Source organism: Engraulis encrasicolus, chromosome 10, assembly GCF_034702125.1.
Source record: "Engraulis encrasicolus isolate BLACKSEA-1 chromosome 10, IST_EnEncr_1.0, whole genome shotgun sequence".
NCBI classification, from domain to species: Eukaryota; Metazoa; Chordata; class Actinopteri; order Clupeiformes; family Engraulidae; genus Engraulis; species Engraulis encrasicolus.
The window spans coordinates 12,225,527-12,249,771 of NC_085866.1; the positions used below are offsets into that span (position 1 = coordinate 12,225,527).

The 24,245-nt window shown below is 44.0% G+C and overlaps 2 protein-coding genes across 2 annotated transcripts in view; one reads left to right on the forward strand and one right to left on the reverse strand.

The window, feature by feature from the left end:
• Positions 1-19,635, forward strand: part of cntn3a.1 (contactin 3a, tandem duplicate 1) — a 110,081-nt gene extending 90,446 nt beyond the window's left edge. The window contains exons 14-22 of the mRNA XM_063208031.1: positions 4,264-4,422; positions 6,104-6,253; positions 7,128-7,198; positions 9,117-9,351; positions 9,953-10,068; positions 11,443-11,629; positions 12,739-12,851; positions 17,072-17,240; positions 18,058-19,635. Coding sequence (XP_063064101.1) covers positions 4,264-4,422; positions 6,104-6,253; positions 7,128-7,198; positions 9,117-9,351; positions 9,953-10,068; positions 11,443-11,629; positions 12,739-12,851; positions 17,072-17,240; positions 18,058-18,155 — 1,298 coding nt within the window. The 3' untranslated portion in view covers positions 18,156-19,635. The remainder of the gene's footprint in view (positions 1-4,263; positions 4,423-6,103; positions 6,254-7,127; positions 7,199-9,116; positions 9,352-9,952; positions 10,069-11,442; positions 11,630-12,738; positions 12,852-17,071; positions 17,241-18,057) is intronic.
• A 2,546-nt stretch (positions 19,636-22,181) lies between these two features.
• The window catches only part of si:dkey-178k16.1 (band 4.1-like protein 1), a 52,324-nt gene continuing 50,260 nt past the window's right edge, over positions 22,182-24,245 (reverse strand). Inside the window, exon 24 of the mRNA XM_063207816.1 lies at positions 22,182-24,136. The gene's annotated coding sequence lies outside the window, so the exon portion shown is untranslated. The remainder of the gene's footprint in view (positions 24,137-24,245) is intronic.

Genomic DNA, 24,245 nt, shown 5'->3' on the forward strand with positions numbered 1-24,245 from the left:
GAAATGCGCTATACAAATGCGCTATACACAGTGTTCGAATTATCGACCGGGCTTCGGGGGGGTCGGACTTTTTGCGGACCAAATGATGACGTCGCCCCCCCCCCCCCCAAAAAAAAAAAAAAAAAATACAGGCGAGATACCTTTTTTCTTGGAGTGGTAATATAGGCCTACTGTACAAAATGTAATACAACAACAGAACTTCTATGTGACGTGATGTGCAAAACAACAACAACAATATGCTATTTGCAAACTGCCTGCTAGAGCTCATCATATGAATCAAGTGACCACGTTTGCGGGAAGATCACAAAGCACCCGTCTCAGTAGCCTAGGTGTTTCCAGATTGAGCTGTTTTGGATGAACATCTGCGAGTAAAAGTGGATATTGGATTTGGGTTTTCATGTACATTTGTGGCCATATAAATAGGCCTTAGTAGAAAATAGTTTAGACTGGCTTGGTTTAGATGTAATGCCACCAAGCGGAGTTTGAGCATGTTTGGAGTGGGAATCATCTGTCACTGGTAACACTATGTGCTGCGCGCAGTGAACTCTATTCGGCAACACCGTGTTCAACAATCCAGAGCGAGCACGACACCGGAGAAAACTGATGCTCTGATTCAACCACCTATTAGCCAAAGTTTCTCTCAAACACACGCGTTGCTGCAACAAAAACGTCTACTATTTACAGTTGCCAACAACAAGCACAGACGCACAACCAACTCACTCAATGCTGAACAAAAAAAAAACCGAGCCAACTTCAAAACTGATATATGTGGCTTTCCAAAAGCAAACAAGCAACTAACATTATGTAGTGAGTGACCACGGAAACACAACCAAGAACTTCGTGTCAAACAGAAAAGTGAACCCAATGACATACAGAACCAAACTGTAAATTATCAGAATTAGGCCTACAACTCCCAAATTCCACATAGAGCTAGCTTGTAATGTGTGCGCTGTTCTTGAGATTGAAAAGTGCTATCAGATGCTAGTAGCCTAGTCATGGAAAATACTGCTAGATGCTACATGACATGGCCTCTAACACAGTCAAAATAATAATTACTCCTATATTTGTCACGGCGGACAAAATGTAAAAAATCCAATTTTCCTACCTTTCTGCTGCTATCCATTTGCCTCGCTAGACAGCTTGCTTGCTATCCATTTGACTCGCTAGACAGCTTGCTTGACACAGCTATCCTTCTTGGTTTGTGGAGTCTCACTATCCATTTGCGCCTTCTTACTTAGTAAAATTATAATATTCCAATTATGCTTTAAATACATGATGAGCCTCGTCCTTTATTTTCTGTCATCAAGTACAGGGGTGTATCCAGCTTTCAAAAAGTGGGGGTGTTCTCAGATGAAATATAGCCACCAATCCCCCCCCCGCCCCGCGCGACAATTTCAATATGCCTAATAGGTCTTTCAATAGGCCTTCATAGGCCTATATAGGCCTACCATAGGACTGTATTTGTACAGACACAAATTGCTCTTGCAAGTACATCCAGTTTATATGCATCACAGTATCTTGTATGTATCACAGATATATGATTCAAAAACCCAAACTCTCTGGAACGCAATCAGTATCCATGAGTAAAATTCTCTGCTGGGCTTGCCAATTGCACCAAGTTTTGCTTTCATTTGGTAAACTCTTTCTCTCACATACACTCACACACACTGGAAATTAACTTGTCAACCCAAGAGCCAAATATCTGCCCCCAAAATCAACCAGACCCTCAACAAGTCGATTATTTATCTGTTTCTTCCATTCTAATGCCATAGTGAAGTTTGTCATACTGTGTTGCTACAAAGCAGATATTTAATACAAGGCTTAGTGTGATGGTTGTTGTACTTTGTGATATTAAATGAAGGCTATAATATGCATGCCGGCAACACACTTGCAACTTGGCTTAAAAACATAAGCCACCTCAGTGCACCAGTTTGAAAACTATTATTGATAAAAGAGCAGATGCACTGCTACAGTAGGCCTAGGCTTATGGAAATGATACACAGAACACCTGAATAATGTCTTATCAATGAACAAAATTGTAGGCAAAAAAAGATTGCGAGGATACAGCATGACCAGCCCTGGTCAGTTTGCAAGCTCGAGTCTTGCCTGAATAATGTGACGGTACTGTGTGTGCGCGCAGATCAGTGTCACTCCCTCACAACTCCAGAACTAGTCTCATGGCTTGGAAGACGGCCGTGGTGTCTCATCTCCACTGCATGTAGCCTATCCGAGCTCACATCGCAAGTAGGCTATTAAGCGCAAACAGACTCTGAGTCGACTGAGCGCAATCCCAAATTCAAACGCGAAAACACATAGCCTACGACATTCCAATATGTAGCATAGCAGCACATTCCACAGCACAGCTTTCAACAACCAAACTGCGTTGCGTTGCCTCGAACACGTTGGCGTTAACATGACACAACACAGAGTAATGTGCAACTCAGACACTAGCAACAAATGAAATGAGCAACAACAAAATTAATAAAGGTTGTTTACTTTAAATTGACCACAGTCAGAGAACCTCTTTTCATATTCACCAGAAGTTTACATGAGCTGAAAACTGCAGAAAACGGGCTCTTGCTTGATGTTGAAAAGTAAAATAATGCTCGTAGAAAGCCACAACGGTAAACATGAATCAGATGGATAGGCTACCGGCTTCTTGGGCATGATTGAGGAGGGGAAATTATCCTACCTGAATTCATAGCGTCTATCCATGCTTTTCTTCCAGATTGGCGTCTCATTCGGCGAAAATACAATTTCTATTGCACTTTAAAGACATTAAATTAAAGTTAGGTTATGTTCTGCCATCACCAATGTCTTGCATAATCTGCCGGGAGTTTTGGGGAGCTTTGCTACCAGTCGCTTGTGAATAATCTTGCTGATTAGCAACTTGCAAGCTATGGAATTCTGACCGATTGTATCATTTTTTTCCCCATCGTGCGGAGGGGTGCCAACAAAATGTTTGTAACTCGGTGCAACTGAACAGCTCGTCACTCAGTCACCGAACCATAATTTTCATGACCCGCTATCAGACTGCACCCGATGGAGGACATGTAGGCTAGACCTAAATATGACAGGTGTCACAGGTCAAATTGCTTCTTCTGTTAACAGCTTAATCTATGCTGGACATGCCGCCCTCATGACAGGCAGTTAACTTTTGCTGATCTAAAACAGTCCGTCATTGAATCCTTTTCAGTGACACTTCGTTGAGGGCGTCTACTTCGGTCTGCAGCATGAAAAAGCTGTGCCCGCGCGCTCGGTCAGCACCGCCGACAGCACGCTCTGCAGGCTGCTCAAACAGCTGTAGTATCTTAATATTGACGCAACTGTTGCGCTGGCTACTACAGTGAAACAGTGATAGGCTATAACGAAAGCAAACATTTTCAATTTCCCTACTTTGACAGGCGAACGTGTAATAGGCTTATTTTATTTCAAATTGTTTTTTTTTTTATTATTTATTTTAGTGATGTTTAGTGGGCAAAAGTGGGGGGGATGAAATGGCCTTCCAGTGAAAGTGGGGGGGATGCAACGTACGCATCCCCCCCGTCGGATACGCCCCTGATCAAGTAGGCTACGCTACGTGTAGATTATCGGAGCAGTCCACCTCTTTCACTGAGACCCCTTGTGCATGTTGACTTTGATGGAATTCTGATGTGGGCTATCGTTTTTTTTTCTCTCGTGGGGGAAAGGGAATTGGCGGTCACCTGCCTTGTTAGTAAGTTCAGTTCTTTAAAGTTGAAATCACATTAGTTTCATGTATATTTATTTCACAAATCATGGGGATCATTCACTTTGTCTCCCCTCGCTCGCAGCTGTACATCACTTCAACGCGCACCGGAACCAACCCTGCCTAGTGGGTGCTAGCTGCCGAATGTTTTGACAACTCTCAAACTGCGAGGATGTGAAACGTCCGCTGGTGGTACAGTCCATTGAAGGGGTGTTCCAAAAACTCATGTTATTTTGTTATTCATAGTACACGTTCAAAATTACAAGTAACAAGACATTTTTTAACATCTGCTTTTTAACAATACCTCAATGTTTCCAGTACCCCCCAAAAGTGTAATTTAGTCCCATTTGGGGGGTATCAAGTCCCAATCGGGAGGGTCAAACCCCCCCGGTACCCTCCGTAATTCGAACACTGGCTATACAAATGTGTGTTTAAACTTGCCTTGCCTTGCCTAGTTGGCCATAAAACACAAGACAAGTATGCGTGTAGCTGTGAGCCACATTACTCAGGTGTGCCTCTATCCTGTTCTTCCACAGGATCCCCCGGCCCGCCCACAGACCTCCGAGTGGACAAGGTCACGGAGACCACCTGCTCCATCTCCTGGAGGCCCGGGCTGGACAACCACAGCCCCATCCTCAGCTACATCATCCAGACCAGGACCTCCTTCTCGCTGGGCTGGCAGGCAGCCAACACAGGTACTGTACGGTAGGAGCCAAGCTCAGCTGCTGTTCAGCAGAAGCTTGTTAACCCCTCAGCGCAGAGCCTATGTTATAACCACCTTACTGTCACCAAAATTGTCAAAAGTCTTAATGTCTTACTTAAGTGAATGTAAGTGTAATGAACAGGAACATGGCATGAAAACACACAAATATCTTTGTATATTTGTACTCACCAAATGTTTATTTGTTGTCAGATATCAGTTGTACTTCATGATTTAATTTGTATTATGTCAATGAAACATAGAGAAGCATTCATTTTTTATTTCATACTATGTGGTAGTCAATGTTTTCCAAAACTCTCAAAAGATCTTACAACAGTGACTGAAACCAACTCTAATCAAGGTGTAGAGTTCTTGGAGACTAAATTGGAGCGACTGTGCCATTATACTGCATACACAAGGCGTGCACCCTATGTGGCGAGAGCAAATATGGTTTCTGTGCTAATTACCATTCGAACGACCAGGAGCTCAGGTATTCAGGTATCACAAGGCTTAGCTCTAACCAGGCGCTAAGCCTAGCCACCGGGCCATTCATTGACTATGGCAGGCTATGTGTGGACTAGCATGTTAGCGTCTGGGCTAAGTGTATACGCGCCGCCATAGCAATGCATGGATTACTGGTAATTACTCTCTGAAGGACTATTTGCCCAAGGGGATGAAAGAGGGTTTTAGAATATGAGGGATTAGTCTTAACAGTGTTGGGGTCGCGCCCGAGCGTGTTCTCCACAGGGCCTTGGGTTAATGAGTGCTGAAGGGTTGGACACTCTGAGTGGTGGTGGTGGTGGTGGTGGTGGTGGTAGTGGTGGTGTTACCACACCAGGAGCTGGGTGTGCTTTGTGTCTACCACCCCTGCATGACAACCACCACCCTGCTTCATTATGAGGATTACTAGGCAAGAGGAGTCCACGTAGGCATGCTGATTTGACGTGTGTGTGTGTGTGTGTGTGTGTGTGTGTGTGTGTGTGTGTGTGTGTGTGTGTGTGTGTGTGTGTGTGTGTGTGTGTGTGTGTGTGTGTGTGTGTGTGTGAGGGGGGGGATGGGTAGGTGGGTGAATATGTCTATAAATGACAATGTGTGTGTGTGTCCATGTGTGTGCCTGCATGCATGGTTTGCATTGCAGATGAGAAACAGGGTAGAATATTCACAGTCTCAAGTAGTTCTTGAAAACATGGCAGCCTCATGCAATGGTGTGAACAGCATACAATAAAAATAAAACACAAATGTATTCTCAGGGTACTAAAAAAGATTAAAGCTGTTTGGAACTGGAATAATGTGTTTACAGATTGTTTTTTGTTTGTTTTAGGGAATAGGTTTATGGTCAGTGTTGAAGTATTTGTTATTACTACTTACATGAAAATCAAACTTCATTTCTTTTTTAGGTTTTTTTTTGGTCTTTTACAACTTTATTGATGACAGGACAGTTTGAGGTGGACAGGAAGTGAATTGGGAGAGAGACAGGGAGGGGTCGGCAAAAGACCCGGGCCGGGAATCGAACCCGGGTCGGCCGCATGGCAGAGAAGCATCCTATCGGTTTGGCCCCGGCAGGGCCCGGAACAAACTTAATTTCTAATTGTATGCCCATGTGTGTGACAAGGACTATTCATGTTCAGTAAGTCATTGACGTATTTCTTGTGATGCCTGCCTGTGTCTCCCTGCAGTGCCAAAGCTACTGGGGAGTGGTCATCTGTCTGCCGTGGTGACGGAGTTGAACCCGTGGGTGGAGTATGAGTTCAGGGTGTTGGCCACCAACGCCATCGGCACAGGAGAACCCAGCAAGCCCTCCAAGAAAATCAGGACCAACGAGACACGTATGTCATACAGAAACTTACATTATTATATTACACTTAACTAACACTTTTTTTTATCCAAAGCGACTTACAGTTATTTAGGTACAGGGTATTGGTTACAGGCCCAGGAGCAATGTGGGGGTTAGGTGCCTTGCTCAAGGGCACTTCAGCCATTAATGAAGGTGCTAGTAGTACGGGATTTGAACCTGCAAGCTTCTGATCTGAAGACCAGCACTCTAACCATTGAGCCATGGCTGGCCCGCGTCCCCACATTATCATACTTTAACTCCTCTGCAGGGGCTCCCAACCTTTACCAACTTGGGGCCCACTTGAAATGTTCACAAATGTTTGCGTCCCACCTCTGAGCCAATAAAATAAATAGTACCAGTGTGTCTGTATGACGAGACGACAAAGTAATGTATTTTTTATTTGATTCATGAAATTGAGCCAAACAGTTGAGCTTCAATTTGGTATGTATTACAGTAAGCCGCCTTTATTTTAAAACCGAACACAGCTGTCTACAAACTCTGACAACCACTTAAAACAAACGTGTGTGGTAGTATGATAATCATAATCATAATCTAATGCTATAAAGCTGCAGAACTGCAAGATAAGATACTGTAAAAGGCTTGGTCCAGGAAGACAGATGCTGAGGCATTCAAGGTTGCATTTTTTACTTTGTTATTTGGCTACATTGTGCAACCTTGAGTGCCTCAGCATCTGTCTTCCTGGACCAAGTTTGAGAGCCCCTACACTGATGAGCACCCAGGAAAAAAGGTGAAGACCTAGAAGCACTCCAATTACCTGCTAGTGTTTGATACTGTAAAAGGCTTGTTCCTCCTCTAGATGGAAGCATTATTAGAGTACCGCATGTGTGTCTCTGTGTTTTTGGCAGTGCCCAGAGTGGCTCCTACCAGAGTGAGTGGAGGTGGAGGGAGTCGATCAGAACTGGTCATTACGTGGGAGGTAAGACTCTGAGAAATGTTTATTTTATTTTTATTTAACCTTTGTTTAACCAGGAAGGTCCCATTGAGTCGCAGTGACTCTTCCTCCAGGGAGTCCTGGCCAAGAGGCAGCAAGTTTTACATTTCAGGAAAAAAACACAAAGACAGAGGAAAAAACTACCAAGACATTAGACATACATAAATCAACTACAAAAAAAAACAATCTCATGGACATAACATAACATGACAAGACTCACATAGGACACATCCTAAAAAATAAAATACACACTAAACAGTAATAAAAGGTTCAATACACAATGGAGAAAGGTTCAATACACAGTGAATGTTATAGTAGAGTAGTAGAGTTTGAAGGGCTAACTGGAGTACACATTTCATCACGTTAATCCTAACTCTCATTCAGGTATTCATTCACAAAAATAAGCCAGGCATAGTCCTAGTTTTAAGAATGTTGTGTTTGCACCCATCTGTTAAATCTCATTATCGTTACATTACACTTAGCTGATGCTTTTATCCAAAGCAACTTCCATTTATTTTGCGGGGTATTGGTTACAGTCCCTGGAGCAATGTCAAGTTAAGTGCCTTGCTCCATGGCACTTCCGCCATGTACGGAGGTTACTGTAATATGTGATTACTATATACTCAGTGGTCGAGTTGTAAAATCAAACCAGGGGGGATGGTCAGAGATGGATTCTGATTATTGGGGGTGCGAGGGTGCGAGGGTTATACATATCAATAAGTATATGTGTGCTGATTGCATGCTCCTGATACAAAGTGCATGGTGGTTTCAATAATATGGGTCAAACATGTTTGATTTGTCTTGAAAATTCAGATATTTTTTTTCATACCTCCATTCCTAATATTAATCTACACATAAAGATGTAACTGTGTAGGCTATCAATTATCATGCTTTTACCACAAAGTGCCCGGTTGTTAATATGGGTTGGCCATATTGGATTTGGCGGCCATTTTGAAAATTCTGTATTTTTCACATCTAATATTAATCAGCTGAAATAGAAGGAAATGTGTAACAATTTTCATGCTTTTACTACGTGCATAATGGATTCACTCATCTGCTATACAATTCCTGTTATATGGGTCGGCCATATTTCATTTGGTGGCCATTTTGAACATTTCAATTTTGGTTTTACGCAACAATTCCATTTCTAACATTAATAGGTACATCATAAAGTATGTATTTACCAAATTTCAGGCATTTATGACGCAGTGCATGATGGTTTCTCACTAATATGGGTTGGCCATATTGGATTTGGTGGCCATCTTGAAAATACAGCAATTTTCGTGGCGCCTCCAACAATAACATTGATCAGCATATTAAGAAGGACATGTGTACCAATTTCCAGGCCTTTACTACAAAGTGTCAGGTAGTTTCGTTAATATGGGTTGGCCATATTGGATTTGGCGGCCATCTTGAAAATTCATAATTTTTCGCTACGCCTCCAATGCTAATATTAATCAGCATATCAAGAAGGATATATGTACCAAATTTAATGCTTTTTACAACAACGTGTCAGGTAGTTTCATTAATTTGGGTTGGCCATATTGGATTTGGCGGCCATCTTGAAAATTCTTAATTTTTCGCGACGCCTCCAAAGCTTATATTAATAAGCATAGGAAGAGGTATATGTGTACCAATTTTCATGCTTTTACTCAAAAGTGCATGATCAATTCACCAATCCGCTGGACTATGAGAAAATGTTGAAAATGTAGTTGTTAAAGGTGCAATTTTAACACAATATGTGAAGAAGGGAGACCTGTTTTAGATTTTTTTTTTACCATTTTTCATTGAGGGGGATGAATTTATACCATTTTCATTGTAGGGGAGATGGCATGATCCCCCCATCCCCCTACAACTCGAGCCCTGTATATACTGTAATTGTGTGTTGGATGTTGTCTCCCAGCCAGTGCCAGAGGAGCTGCAGTGTGGTGCAGGGTTCGGGTACGTGGTGGCCTTCCGCCCCCATGGAGAGAGGAGCTGGATGCAGGCGGCTGTCACCTCCCCCGAGGCCTCCAAGTACTCCTTCCGAGACGACAGCATCCCGCCCTTCACCCCCTACCACGTCAAAGTGGGCGTGTACAACAACAAAGGGGAGGGCCCGTTTGGCCCTGTCACAACCATCTACTCGGCAGAGGAAGGTCAGAGGAACTTATTTTATTCTTTTACCACAAATGGTTTAGTTCAAATGGTAACTTTTAAAATCTGGCACCTGAAAGAAATAGTTTTTTCAAAAGACCCAATAAAGTGACTGCTCAATTTAGTTTGGGGCATGAAAGATATTATTGCAACTGTGCACTGCCACACTCAACAGATCCGTCTTGGTCATATCCTTTCCCTTCCTTTTCCTACTCATTTGCTGGTGTCTCATAACTATGCTTCACAAATGAATGCACAAATTCATAACTTAATTCTTCATAATCATTGATTGTATAATGCTTCTGATAATATACACAGAATGGAAGTGTCAACATGATGTGTTCTCATATGGTAAGACAGCTATGTCAACGGAGTAACTACCGGTGCTCAGTGTAACAGTGTAACAAAGGCGTTTCAACAACACACTGTATTAAGTGTGCAACCTTTTTTTTTAGTGGTGACTTTTTTTTTGGTCGGTCAGTGTATGATAATAACTATGTTAACACATTGAGCATAATTGAGCATAAAGCATGCACAGTGTAAATAAAGTACATATCAATTGTACTCCATGTGGCATGATTTGTGCCTGTTTTGAACATCCAGAGCCATCTGAGGCGCCCCCTAGAGTTCGTGCCAAGAGCCTGTCTGCTGCTGAAGTGGAGGTGTCCTGGAAAGCTGTACCCTGGAACACCACCAAGAGACGCATCATGGGCTATGAGGTAACGGCAATAAATTTGGAAAATATTTCATAACTCAAAATTCATAAATATTTATTTTCAACTGTTGCTGAAAAATGACATGGAGTTACTACATTTTATTTATCATCATTCAGAGCAAGGTGGACAGGGTTTTTTGACAGCAAAAGATGTTTCCATAGCCATTGTCTCTCACACATTTAATAAACAAGTCAACAAACATTTCCACCCCAACATACAGCACATAGCAGCTGCCGGGTTTGATTAGTCTGTCTGGCTGATTGATGGCCAAGCGTGGCTAAAACTAAGATGATTTCAGGAAATCAAGACTGTGTTTTGCCTCATTTGTCTTCCCTACATCCTCACCCATGAAAAGGCCTGTTGTTGAGTTCTCACTACAGTAATTGTCCCGAGGCAAGACATCACAGGAGTGCACCATCTGTAGACAACCTTTGTCAATTTCAGTATTGAACAGAGACATCAACTAACGCAGTGACTTCTGGCTTCAATCCCAGACAACAGCTATACTGTAGCAGCATCAAATGCCAACAAAAGTTCACCCACCTAGTTCTAGTCTGCACCAGAACTTTTGAGAGTGAACTGCTTTCACATTAATATTGATAGGTCAACCCATCTGCCTTCAGGCTCTTTGAACACGCTGGGCATTCCACTCGTTAGTAAAGTGAAACCTCGTCCCTTGTTGCTCACGACACTTCAGTCACTGGTAACAGCTTTTGTGTTGGGTTTTTTGGTCATCATGATTTGAAGTAATTATTGGCTAACACTATACAATATTGGTGTATGAACTATAATGGAATAATGTTGTAAGTAATGTATTAAGTATGATTAACACTCAAAAATCATAATATTAATTAAACTACTTTACTAAACCACTAAATTACTTAATAGTGAGCCCTTTATGGGTCTTACTTTAATTAAAGGATAACTTCTGCCAATTTCAATATGCTGTTGCATTGCTCACGCTACACTTGACTTGTCAGTACCCGGTGATGCTGCATTTTTCGACTCAGCCTTTTCCGAGATCTTAGCTATTCTAATAGGAGCAGGCTTTGTTTATTAAAAACTTTCTTAACATAGGCCTACTCCAAATATTTTCCCAGAAGGTATCGCTGTTTGCTAGTTGTCTGCTGATGTTGCATAACTTTTTGGATGTTATTGGGAATAAATCAAGATGTTTTTTTGAAATGTAAACTGAAGTTACCCTTTAAGAGTAAGTCGTTTTTGATGACTGGTAGGTTATACATGGCTGTCTACATATTTCATGTCTTAATTAACCATACTTAATACATTACATACGCGTCATCAATATAATTCATGCACCATTTTTGTTACTTAAATGTTACCAACGATGGTATTGTGTGTGTGTGCTTCCCTCAGCTGAGGTATTGGGGGCAGGGGGAGACGCAGGAGACGGCGAGCGTGGTCCGCACCACAGGCGAGCGCACCTACGCCGTGCTCCGCGAGCTGGACGGCAGCAGCACCTACCTGATCAACGTCAGGGCCTACAACAGCGCGGGCGTGGGGCCAGCCAGCACCGCCGTCAACATCACCACAAAAAAGCCCCGTGAGTAGTACTCTGCCCAGGGAAGCAGCCGACAGGGGAGGACAAAGGGGTCAGTTGTCCCGGGCCCTAGGGAGACAGGGGGCCCACATTTGGGTTTTCATTACATTGTATGTATTGGATGGGGGGGCCCTTTCAGATGACTTTGTCCTAGGCCCAGAAAAAGCTGTGAGCGGCCCTGACTCTGCCAGTTAGACAGCCAGTTAGAAAATTAGCCGGTCAGCTTCACAGCCAATCAAAACACTACCTCTGTGTACCTTGCAGCCAACCGGAAAAAGTATACTGAACTCAATTCCAAGAAAACAAATCTCAGCTTGAGGCTTTTGCAGAATGATGAATTCATCTGTTCAGAAAACGATTTATCCAAGACAGGAACAAGGACTGCAGCACTTTCGTGTGTGTGTGTGTGTGTGCGTGTGTGTGTGTGTGTGTGTGTGTGTGTGTGTGTGTGTGTGTGTGTGTGTGTGTGTGTGTGTGTGTGTGTGTGTGTGTGTGTGTGTGTGTGTGCGTGCGCGTGCGCGTTCGTGCGTGCGTGCGCGTTCGTGCGTGCGTGCGTGTCTCTCTCTCTCTCTCTCTCTCTCTCTCTCTCTCTCTCTCTCTCTCTCTCTCTCTCTCTCTCTTCCTCTCTCTCTCTCTCTCTCTCTCTTTCTCTCTCTCTGTACGTGAGTGAGTAGGAGATGCATGTTCAGGGATAGTGAGCATCTCTCAGCTACAATGAGCCGTCCTGGGGAAATTGCTTGATTTGCATTTCAAAGCATCCTCACCTCAAAAAGCACCTGACACTACACCCCTGTGCTCAGCAGCCCATCCGGTGGAGATATGCAGGGGTGCCAACAGGGGGGGACAAAGGGGACCGTTGTCCCGGGCCCAGGTAGAGAGGGGGCCCAAAGTTGGGCCTTCCATTACATTGTATGTATTGGATGGGGAGCCCTTCCAGATGACTTTATCCTGGGCCCGGCCAAAGCTGTTAGCGACCCTGGAGATATGTGTGTATGTATGCACGGGAAACTGAGAAGCTGTTTCCTGCACTCTTAACTTTTATGTCTTCTTGTCTCTCTCTCTCTCTCTCTCTCTCTCTGCTGTTCCATTTCCTCCTCTTTTCTTTCTCCCAGCCCCAAGCCAGCCGCCCACTAAGGTGATGTGGAACACCTCAAACTCCAAGATCATCCTGCAGTGGGATCACGTCAAGGCCATGGAGAACGAGTCAGAAGTCATGGGATACAGAGTAAGACCCCCCCAGTGTTAATCATTCACTAGCCTGACGCTGCCATCCATAAACTTAGATTCTTTTTTTGGGCTTTTGGGGCTTTTTTATTGCCTTTATTTGACAGGATAGTGAAGGTAGTGACAGGAAGTGAGTGGGCAGAGTGAGATGGAGAAGGGTCGGCAAAGGACCCCGGTCGGGAGTTGAACCCGGGTCGGCCGCATAGCAAACGAGTGCCCTACCATTTGTGCCACAGTAGGGCCCATAAACTTAGATTCAATTCAAATCTACAGTATGTCATGTAGGTTTGGGCATCTTTGGTGGAGTTAACTCATGCTGCCAGACGCCGTATGGGGTGAGCGATGGCACAATACATACGAGCAGATTACATGCCATGAGCAAATGTTAGTGATTGGATAATATCACAAGCACATTTCAAACTCCGACAGAGTCCATCACTGAGTCCCACCCGTAATCACTTCTCAATTTCTCAATTTCTCAAAAATAACTCTAGGCCCCTCTCTCTGAATCAAATTAGTACGAGTGGTATGGTAAGGCAACCAGGCAACCATTGCTCACCCTCGTTACCCCAGCCACTCTCCCAAATACCCCCCACCACACAATCCTCCCCACTCCACATAAAGTGGTAGCATGCTGGGCACTTTTGTTTCCACTGCACACTATCTAGCAAAGCCAGAGCAACTGCTGACAGGCATAATGCGGCTCTCTGGCACAATTATGGAACTGGCAGTTCTTGCCGTCATCAACAGTTCGCTCGATTATGAGGCTGCTTTTTTGCTTGAAAAAAAAAAGTAGTCTGCCTACGGCATGTGAATCACGGCTATAATTTTTCCGTCCTCAAACGCTGAAAGGCAAGTTCGGTAATGAGCCGCGTGTGAAATCAACCCCCCCTGCCAGTTGGCAAGGAATTGCTGGAGTAATGGCGTGGCTGAGTGGTCTAGACGGCACTACTTCTATATCACTTTGACAGTGCCATTAGGTCACACTCAAGACCTCTGACAGAGCAGCTCTGAGCTTTGGCTCTATAGCGTAGCCCTTAGCCAGGGTCTGAGAGGAGGGTTTGGATAATGATGTTATTGCCAATAGTGACTTGGACAGGGTAGAGGTGTACAGAAGCAGGTTATTCAAATAAAGTGGATAACTGACATGTCTGGCTGATTTTAAAACCATTACTTACCTAAAAGGTAGGATACTAAGTAGTTGAGTTAAATTAACTAGCTTTCTTAGAATACTTCCCTCGGTCAGCTTTTACACTTTAATACCCATTGTTATGTTGCTTTTGTTATTGTTTCTTCAGCACCGGAGGACTGCAGTCCGCTGTGTTAGTGGTTTTGCACATTAAGGGTATTTTCACATTTAACCCTTAGCGCAGAGCCTATGTTATAATCTTAATGTCACAAAAATTGGCGACATTGGGGTCATGGGCGCATGCGCACGCAGCGACCGGCAGCTTGTAGTGTTTGAGTGCTGACTGTCTTGAACTTGAATTGTAATGGCCATGTCTTCATCTGTTACTTAAGGCTCTTGGTAATGTCATAGCCATGTTGTTAGGATGTAGTTGATTATTCTCAGCAATAGTGAATAGGCCCGTCGGCGCGGCGACCCCATCTGCACTAAGAGGCTACGTGAACCAAACTCAGTCCTCTCTACGTGGACAAAAAAGTGAACCAACATCAAAAGAACTCAGTTCTGCTTTTGTTCATATTGTGAATGTATAGAATCAGATACCCTTTTCTGGTCTTGTTAGGGCCTCTGCACACCGGTTCTGACAACGTGGGAACAGTACGGGTAAAAATGGCATTTAGCAGAAAAAACACCCAATTTTTGCCATAGAAATCAATAGAACTGAGCGGGATTTTGTGCTTCTGGGGGGGTTTTGAGCATTTTTTGGGCTGGAAATCATCAGCCTCATCTGGCAACCCTGCGTGGGAAGTAACCTACTTCTCTGCCAACGTCCAACTCCGCTGTTTTCCATTCAACCACACACACCAGATGTCTGCATATTTTGGCCGCTGATTACAGAAGAGCATTTTTGTTGGAGTTGTCCCTTGTTTATCCATGCTCTGCTGTGAGGAAATTGAAGATTTATTGGTTATGGCACGACTGCGTTGCTGTTGATGACCTTGTTAAGCATGTGGTACAGTTAACAACAAAGTTTGAGACTCCACGCAATTTCGTTGTCATATTTATTTGTCAATGACAATAAAACCCTCCTGAAAGGTTTTGTTACCAAAAAAATAAGAAGAGTAAGATACTTCAAGCCCATACTTTTCCTGGATCCATGTGAATGCCCCTTTAGGAGACCTTTGGTTAGGAGACCCTCGGAGACTTTAGGTTGAGAATAAATAAATTTCCCTTAGCGCTGTAGATGGCAGTAGCGATGCAATTTCAAACTTCTGTGCTAACCCTGTTACACAGATTTTTGACAATAAAGCACACTTGACTTCACTTGACTGACTCCTATGCAAGCCGCTACCAAACACCACAGTAAGAGAAGAAGAAGGAGGGGACAACGCCCCCTTAGGAGACTGAACTTGAGTACACTCCTTTGTTCCTTTGATTCCTTGGTGTTAACTACTGTATTAGCAACTATTCTATTCTATTGACACCGTTAAAAGTTTCTGTAATATTGATTCTGTTGACTGTTTTAATGATTTTCGATGCAAGGTTGGCCAGGCAGTATTAAGCGGAAAGTTGATGTAACCAACATGTGAAGCACACTGGGCATTTCTCAAAGTCTAGTGTGCGTCCTTCGAAATGCATCAGCCTTCGTAATCACGCCCAGTGATTGGATACTCTTTGGTGAACTCTGCAGAGTATCCAATCACTGCGGGTGACTAATTAGGCTCATACACTTGACATTGGGAAATCGTGACTGTCTGTTCTGCAACTACTCTCAAGTCTTGAATGGAATGGAAGATGTTTGTCTTTTGCAGCTGCCGAGCATTCGCTCAAATGAGAAATGAAATATTTCAAGGAGAGAGTGATTGAGACAAAGAGACATGATTTCGACATCTCCAGCCTCTCCTCTGCCTGTCGAGTGAGCCTCTCGCAATTAGAGATGCACAGAGTGGAGGCTCTCAACACTGTTGGCAGTCACTTGTTGTAAAGGGTAATATCAAGTAGAACACAAATATAGCCTGCTTCAAATAGTTTTAGAAGATACCGTACATAAATTAACATGACAGCAAGCCTCAGCCAAAATGTTTCTCAGTAGAGGTGACTAAAGCACTCATAGCTAACATGACCACATACAATATGTATGTAGAGAAGTGATATTATCCGAATGCAGTTGTGTCACTGATATTCGTCAACACCACACCACAGCTGGTGACTGTTGTTTTGCTGCTGCTGCTTAACCCAGCGGTTTTCAAAGTGGGGGCCGGGGACCCCTGGCGGGCTGTGGGGGAGTGCTAGTTGTCTAGCAACGTATAGCAAAACAAAATAAATGATTAAATAACTGTGGTCGTGATGGTGTTATCATGCATTTTTATCTGTATAGTACTTGAAATAGTTTAGGGATGCACCAACTCCATCAAGTTGTGAAAGGGGCTTCACAGACATAAAATTGTGACACAGCCCATGTCTAGGGGGGGCCTTGGCTGGAATCTACCAGAATATGGGGGGGTGCATGTCATGGTAAGGTTTGGGAACCCCTTGCTTAACCCATGGTATCACAAGCCCGAGTGTGACAAAACTGAGCGACAAACTGAGGTGCCATCTATCAGTTAGAGGTGCAGTATTAGCAGAAGCCAAAGACGCCGTAACCTCGACAGTGCTTTTCTATGTAATGTTGTAAGTAATACTCACTGCAGTTCTTTCCACAGTAGGGTGAATTCAGGTAAATTTGGCCACTTTTTTTGCATATTCGTGTATGGAAAAAGTGGCCCAATTTACCTGAATTCACCCTATATAGACTTATTTCAAGACAGTTCTGTTGGGCCTACTGTGGCTCTAACAGTAGGGCACTCGTCGCACTCGTCTGCTACGCTGCTGACCCGGGTTCGATTCCGGCCCGGGTCTTTTCTCAATCCTTCCCCATCTCTCTCTCTCCCCACTCGCTTCCTGTCATCGTCTTCGCTGTCCTATCTGGAAATAAAGGCAAAGAAGACCCAAAAATATATATATAAATATAATAAAATATAATAAAATAAAATATATATCTGTTCTTTGTTCCCTGATTGTGCGCCTCCTGTAACCCACTGCCTTCTGCCCTGCAGGTGATGTACAAGCAGAACCGTCAGGCCCAGCCGAGCGTGGTGGAGACCAACGGGACGTCTCTGGAGCTCTCGCTGCCCGTGGACGAGGACTACGTGGTCCAGATCAAGCCGGTCAGCGAGGGGGGAGAGGGCCGCAGCAGCAGACAGATCACCATCCCCAGGGCAGCAGGTGGGAATACTTCTATCTAGTATCTCCACCACCATTGGACAGAACATGTCTACACATACAGCAGAGGTGACTCTAGGTTCAGCTGGGGCCCCAAGCGAAATGTCAAAGGGAACAATTTGAAAGAAATTTGCCACTTCTGTAGCAATGTATGAGCTGTTATTCACCATACAGGGGCTTGGGCGCCCCAAGCGGCTGCCTGCCTAGCCTGGTGACAAGATGTGCCTTTGACATACCGTACACATTTTCTTACCTGTGGTATACTTACGTACCTGTTCTGCCGCACCCGACTCTCCCCTCATATCTTTCACAACACACTGCATACTGTATTCCAAAACACAAGTAATTGAATACTTGGCTATTATTGGGAGGGGAGGGTGTGGGGAGGTGGGTGTTGTGGTCCTATCATCAGTTTGTCATAGCCTCAACTTTAAGCTATGCATACAGGGTCTTGATTGGGAGCTACTATACCATCCCCTCCCTCCTGTATCTCTTCTTATCAAACATAAACCTTCAAACTAGTCAGGAAATACAGCACTTTGCTTCAGGGTTGAGTGTGAGAATTTGACTGGTTTGTGTCTTCACTGTCATTTGCTTAGTAGACTTCTCCAAATGTCTATTTGACATGTCTGTATTTACATAAAAAGACATCAGATTAAAATTATAGTAAAGGACTTGAGGTATGAAAGGTATGAAAACATTAGCATACTGTAATTAAATGTATGCCCCAAACCACTGCTACAGTAGCTTTTGTTCTTCAAAACACTACAGTGGTGGTGATGTGCCCTGTGTGTGTAATGACTTGTCTTTGTGTTGGCAGGCGCACAGGCCGTTGGAGCTGCAAGGCGGACGTGGTCCACGATGCCAGCGGTGCTCTCTCTGGTCTCTCTCGCCCACACAGCCAGGACTTTGTTATGACAACGTCTCCCTGTGGACCTGCAGACAGAGAGAGAGTCATAAAGACCAAGAGCGAGGACGCACACAACAGCAGCGCAGCAGGAGGGGGCTAATGAGAGGATGATGCCTACTTGGGGGCCAGTGAGGAGAGAGAGAGCTGCCTGGAGGAGGAGGAGGAGGAGGAGGAGAGAGAGCGGTACTCACCACTCGGTAGTTTATTCAAAGAGCCTCTTCGTGAAGGATACTCGGCGTTGCTGCCACCCTCCATCATCCACCCCCTAGCCTCTCCTCGCCCAGCCCCGGAGAAATGATAAAAGATTGGTGGTGGTGGTGCTGGGGCTTCCTCCTTCCTGCTCTGACGAAAGCTGCTTTACGGGGGACTGCTGAGTAAGAAATGTGACTTCAATCGTTTTTTTTTTGTTCACCCCTTATTCACGTGGAAGTTCTTCACAGGATTTTAGGAACAAGGCAACTGAATGTACACAAGGATTTTCTCCGATGGGGAGGGAGCTCAGCGTGTCCGTGTGAAGTTACGTGACTGACTACATATGGTGGATGGATTTTACTTTTTTTTTTTAAAGTGAACTTTGTTTGAAAAAAAAATGTGGAACAGTTTGAACTTCTTTCAAAGGAACAACATTTTGTCCGTTACAGTACATGTGGGTGAGGAGGAGGAGGAATGCCATGTGTGGAATAGTTTCATTACTGCAACACTGAAGACTAGCTGGGATTTATTTAGCACAAGACCGACTGACTGATGTGCGAAGATGTTCTCATCACCATCTGGATTAGATGATCTGACATTTATTACACATTTTGCACACATTATATTGGGTTTCTCTCCCAATCTGCCTCTCCTTCCTGTTCCCTCTCGCTGCTTCTCTGTCTATCTCCAAAAGCCTATTATGGGACCTCTGGCCCTTATGTTTTTCTTTGCTTTCCTTTTCCTTTTGTTGTTCAGTTCAGTTCAGTTCAGTTCAGTTCACAAAAGCCACCAAATGGACTGTTTCGTCTCATAACTACCCTCTCCTTTCATCCCCACTGGAGTTGTGGGCTAGACACTGTAGGGGTGGCGGTCGCCCAATTAGCTTCTCGCCCTTCAGTTCACAGTTGTTGTTCTATTTCATTTCTCCTGACCGCCGCCAGAGGCTTTCCATGCTCATCACACCGTCGCACCAACATGTCTGTCGAGTAAGAGTAAACATCAAAGTCACTTGTGACCTGGGCGACGTCAAAACCTGTGAACCGGCACCAAAAGGCAGGTCAACCCAGGAAGTGACCTCTTGTCAATTTTCTCGCATTCACTCTTGAGTGACCGCCAAGCTCTGGCAGTCATCCGAAACTCATAGAACCGTGGTTGTATGTATAACCTTAGTTCTTGGGCAACGTTGTGTGCCGCCCCCCCTCCACAGGGCCGCGGACAGCTTTCGCTGGGCCCAGGACAAAGTCATCTGACAGGACCTCCTACCCAATACATACAATGTAATGGGGACCCAATTCTGGGGCCCCTATCTCCCTGGGCCCGGGACAACATACCCCTTTGCCCCCCCCCCCCCCCCCCCCCCCCCCCCCCCCCCCCCCCCCCCCCCCCCCCCCCTCCCAAGTGGTGCTTAAGAGTGAAGACGTGTCTCCTGTGAAGCCCTACCCTACCCAGCTAGCCCGCCATGTTGTGGCACCAGCCTCTCCCCCTCCCCCCCATATCAGCCCCACAGGTCGCCATGGTAGCTGTGGCCTGGCCTCCTCACTTTACAACACTGTACATTCAAAGAAATCCTCAGGACCCCGAGAAGAGCCTTAAATGTATCGCTACCGTTCTCATTTCTAATGACTGGAATTATGTCATTGGTACCATGTGGACTTTTTATGGTATCGTTGTTACCTTTCAGATGATTTCAAAAAAGCTTTTTGGTTTGTTAGGTGTTTTGGTTTCCACTCCCGTGATTTTGGGCTTAATCGGTTGACAAAAACTAAACGATATGTGTCAGTTTTTTCTGGTGAATGAACACTGCAGTGGGTGGTGACGGTTGTTTGTTTTCTATTTGATATTGCTTACATGTTACTTTAAAGAGTCCTTCGCTATTAAGCATGAGCTGGCTGTGAAACATGGCTTGAAAAAAAAAAACTATTTGACAGATGACCAACTGACTTTTTTATATATATAAAAAATAAACAAAATGGATGTGAAAGTCATGTTTGTTTTTAATTTCAACAGAAACAACAGTGTTATTTTGTGGAGCTAGTCTCAAGTGTGTCGACTGTGGTTTAGTGTTTACATTTCCAAATTATTATGAATGGTTCTGTTAATGGTACATAATGCGTCATTTATGGGTGGACACAGACCTTTTTGCTTCCCCAAAAGTAAAGTTGGAACCATTGACAACGTCAAGTTGACCCTTACTGTATGGTGGAAATCAGTGGTGTAGGGGGATTTTTAAAGTGGGGGTACGCGATTATTAACGACATCAAATAATTAGGCAACTTATCATGTCAAACCCCCCAACTGTCCTTATACCGTCATTGCTTCTCCGTTTTTATCTGTTTGGTCAATCACCTGCAATACTGCTATGTGATCATTCCTTTTTGTATTCAAACATGGGCAGAAGATTTTTTTAAAACTCACTTCAGGAGAAGTGGGTGGACTGCGTACCCCCGCGTACCGCGCCCACTACACCCCTGATGGAAATTGTATCTTAGCAGCAGCAGGCATGCAGTTCTACATCGTCTAAACTCTGCTACATGTGTGGCTCCACAGGTGCTGTTCCATCATGTACCACCAGAGGGCAGTACATGACTGAGTCATCCTCCAAACACGTCCCTGATGAGTTTCAATACCCAAGAACGAGCGTCATACAACCAGTGTCAACTTCTATTATACGCCTTGACAAATTATCATCATCTCCTTTTATTTTTGGTACATAGTGGAGTTATCAGAACTGCACTTTTGAACACCATGATCTGCAACAGGACACACATAAAACAAAACAAGCAGTCATCTCTCCTCATCAAGTGTATGGACTCATTTATTTGTTTGATCTAGAGGGGAAGGCAGATACACTGTACTGTACAGATTACACACAGAGCAATGAGATGGATTGAGTCGGAAGATTTGCAGATAAAAGATGATCGAGGAGGGGTGGGGGGGATAAAGAAAGAAAGAAAAGCATTTTTGTTGTCAGTATTTTTCAGCCAGGCATAAAATCCGCACACCCAGTGTACTGTGTGAATCTCTATCTGTCGAGCTACGCTGGCTGACTGGCACTGTATAAGGCTTTTAGGACAGGGGCTTCAAACCCAGAGCAATTAGAAGCTGCCAAGGCATGAAGCTCCATAGAATTCAAGTCATTCGCGCTCTCTACAGCTGCAGCCCCTGCCTATTTTACCAGACATCTCCGCGTATTTCATCATCTTCATTATCATCCAGGAGATCTAGAGAGGAGGAGGACAGGGGAGAGGAGACTACTATAAGCCGAAGAATCCAGCTCATTGGCATTCAAATTTCAGCATATTTGGAGATGAAAAGGAGAAGGAAATTAAAGGAGAACAATGTCCACACTTTCTTGTTTGACACCAAAGGGAGGGAGAGAGAGAGAGAGAGAGCGCCTTTATGGACAGGGCCCCGTGCTTTTTAGAACACTCGAACAGCCCGCACAGACAGGTCACATGACACAGCATCGCTTTACTTTTCAACACCTACAGTTCCACACATCATCAGGTCACAGGTTAGGTTATGGCCAGCCTCTACACACACAGTAAAAAACAGGTAACACTTTACAATAACGTCCTCTTCACAGCTTTATAAACGCCTTATTAATAACAATTAACATTTAACAAAGCATTTACAAATCTTTGTAAATTAGTAATAACCAAACTATGACTGCACACTGGAGTGGGAATCAACTTCTATTGTGTGAGTTTTATGTGGTTTGATGCCCTCTGGTCTTTGGAGGAGAAACTTCCAGGACCGCTGCGACTGCGCTGTGTCTGCTGTGCTAGCATAGTATTTCTTGCCCGTTTATAAACATTTGTAAACATTTCGTTGATAATTAGTTAATTATTTCTAAAGTGTTTATAATGCTGTGAATAGGACGTTATTGTAAAGTGTTACCAAAAAACAAACCAGTCGGAAAGGGCACAGAGTCCGTGAATGTCTTACGTGTTGGGGGAGAAAACAAAACCAGGATATATAAGAGATTCTGTTTCTCCAGCATGTCTGAGACGACCACCCATCAGTGGTTTTGCTCGTGAAAAATACTCACTCCGAATGAAAGACTAATTTTACATCTATGTACAGTGACATCCGAACAGTGATCTTGGACTGTCCTTTGCAGTTCAGTGTGGTGTAAAATAATTTTGCTCTGTTCTCAAGATTGATTTTCCCAGACATAAGAAACAGATTCTCCTTTTTCCCAGTCACATATGACAAGAGCAGACCTTAGATGCAAAATGTACAAGTTGACATGATAAAATAAAAGCATTGCTCATTACAGCATTAGGCAAATTAAAGCTCTTTTTTTGTTCACAACTGCATGCACATATGACTTTTCATCATAAATGACAATTTTGTGACATTATTTCTCGTTTAAGCACTGGGAACTTAGTGCAGATGTACATTTAATAAGTCAACAGGCGCAGGGTAATAGGTCTCCATCAATGTTCATCTTCCGAATAAAACTAACAAGGTTACACTATCATCTATCTAAAAGTAATGCTTTAAATATTCAAGAATTGTCACCATGTGTTTTGACAGTATTTATGAAAGTTTGCAGACAAAGAATCTCCTTTTTCCACCATCCTCTGATGATGTCACCAAGGCCCCCTGCCAATCAAAGTGGTCCAGGGGGATTTCTGGTAAGCTTCTAAGTAATCTCCATGGGAACATTCTTGTCATCTGATGTTCCACTTCTCTGGAACCCAGACGGCATGTTTCCTTGCTTCTCAGGCACCCAGCTTCGGCTATGGACACAATTTCATCGCAGCAACAGACTATTCCTTTAGAAACGGGCATAAGAAGTGGTGTACTTACTGCCCATAGCAACTTAATCAAGTCCCTCGTGACACACCACCTCCACCTCCCGTCCTAACCATCCATCCATGATAACCCGCCCTAAGGCCCACAGATCCGCCAGCACATCACTAACATGAAAGGCACAGACTAATGTCATGGGCGTCTTTTTTGATCTGGGCCTTCCGTGTTAGCCAGCACCATGACATCGTATGGATGAGTTCAGTGATGTGCGACTGGTCTCGGCTGCCGGGCCTGCTCCAGCAGAACTTATCCTCCGGCTATGCAAGCGTTCTTCCCACAGAGGAGAAACCTGCTCGAATACTACATGCAAACAAATGTGTGTACTCTCAGATGTTTTTTGTTTTGTTTTCTTCAGCAAGTAAAATGCATTACATAGACAATTCTTTTATACCAGGCATTTGACCTACTCTACTCATTGAGGGTTGTCTACATGTCACATTTTCCAGTCTTTGTCATCAAACGTATATCCCACCACATCACCAAACAACTCTTCATAACTAATCTCACGTGTTTTTTAGTTTTTTTTTAAATACCTACTCAAGGTTTTCCCCCAAATCAAACAAGTTAAAACAGCTGGGTTTATTGTGTAGCGTAGTACAGAGAAAACCATAAAAGTATCAGGCAATAAAAGTCCTAAGAATGTAGGTTGGTTTGTTTTCAGTCTTCACAGGGAAGGTTCAACCGTGTAGTAGAACAAGACTGGGGGTGGAGGGGTCCAACGGGAAGAGGAGAATCAAAACGGTACCCGACAGGAACAGACTGCGCCGGTCTCTTGACTGTACAATATGAGAGGCGAGGCACTGTTGCATCAGCACAAAGTCGCGGAGATGTGCACGCAAAATCTCAGGTAGAAGAAGTCGTTTTTGAGGGGGGGCAGGGGGGTTAGTAGTGTGTCCAAGACCAACTGGCAGTGTTTACAGATGGTAGATTCACAGTAGGACTATCCTTCTGAGTAGGTTCCCAGCGGTTTTGGACTCTGAAAAAGGAGAGCAAGCAGAGAATTAAATTGGAATGCTTTTCTCACTGTTTCAAGAAGGAGGCCGCACCTTGCATAGCAGTGTTTTTTTATTGAAACATTGAATTTA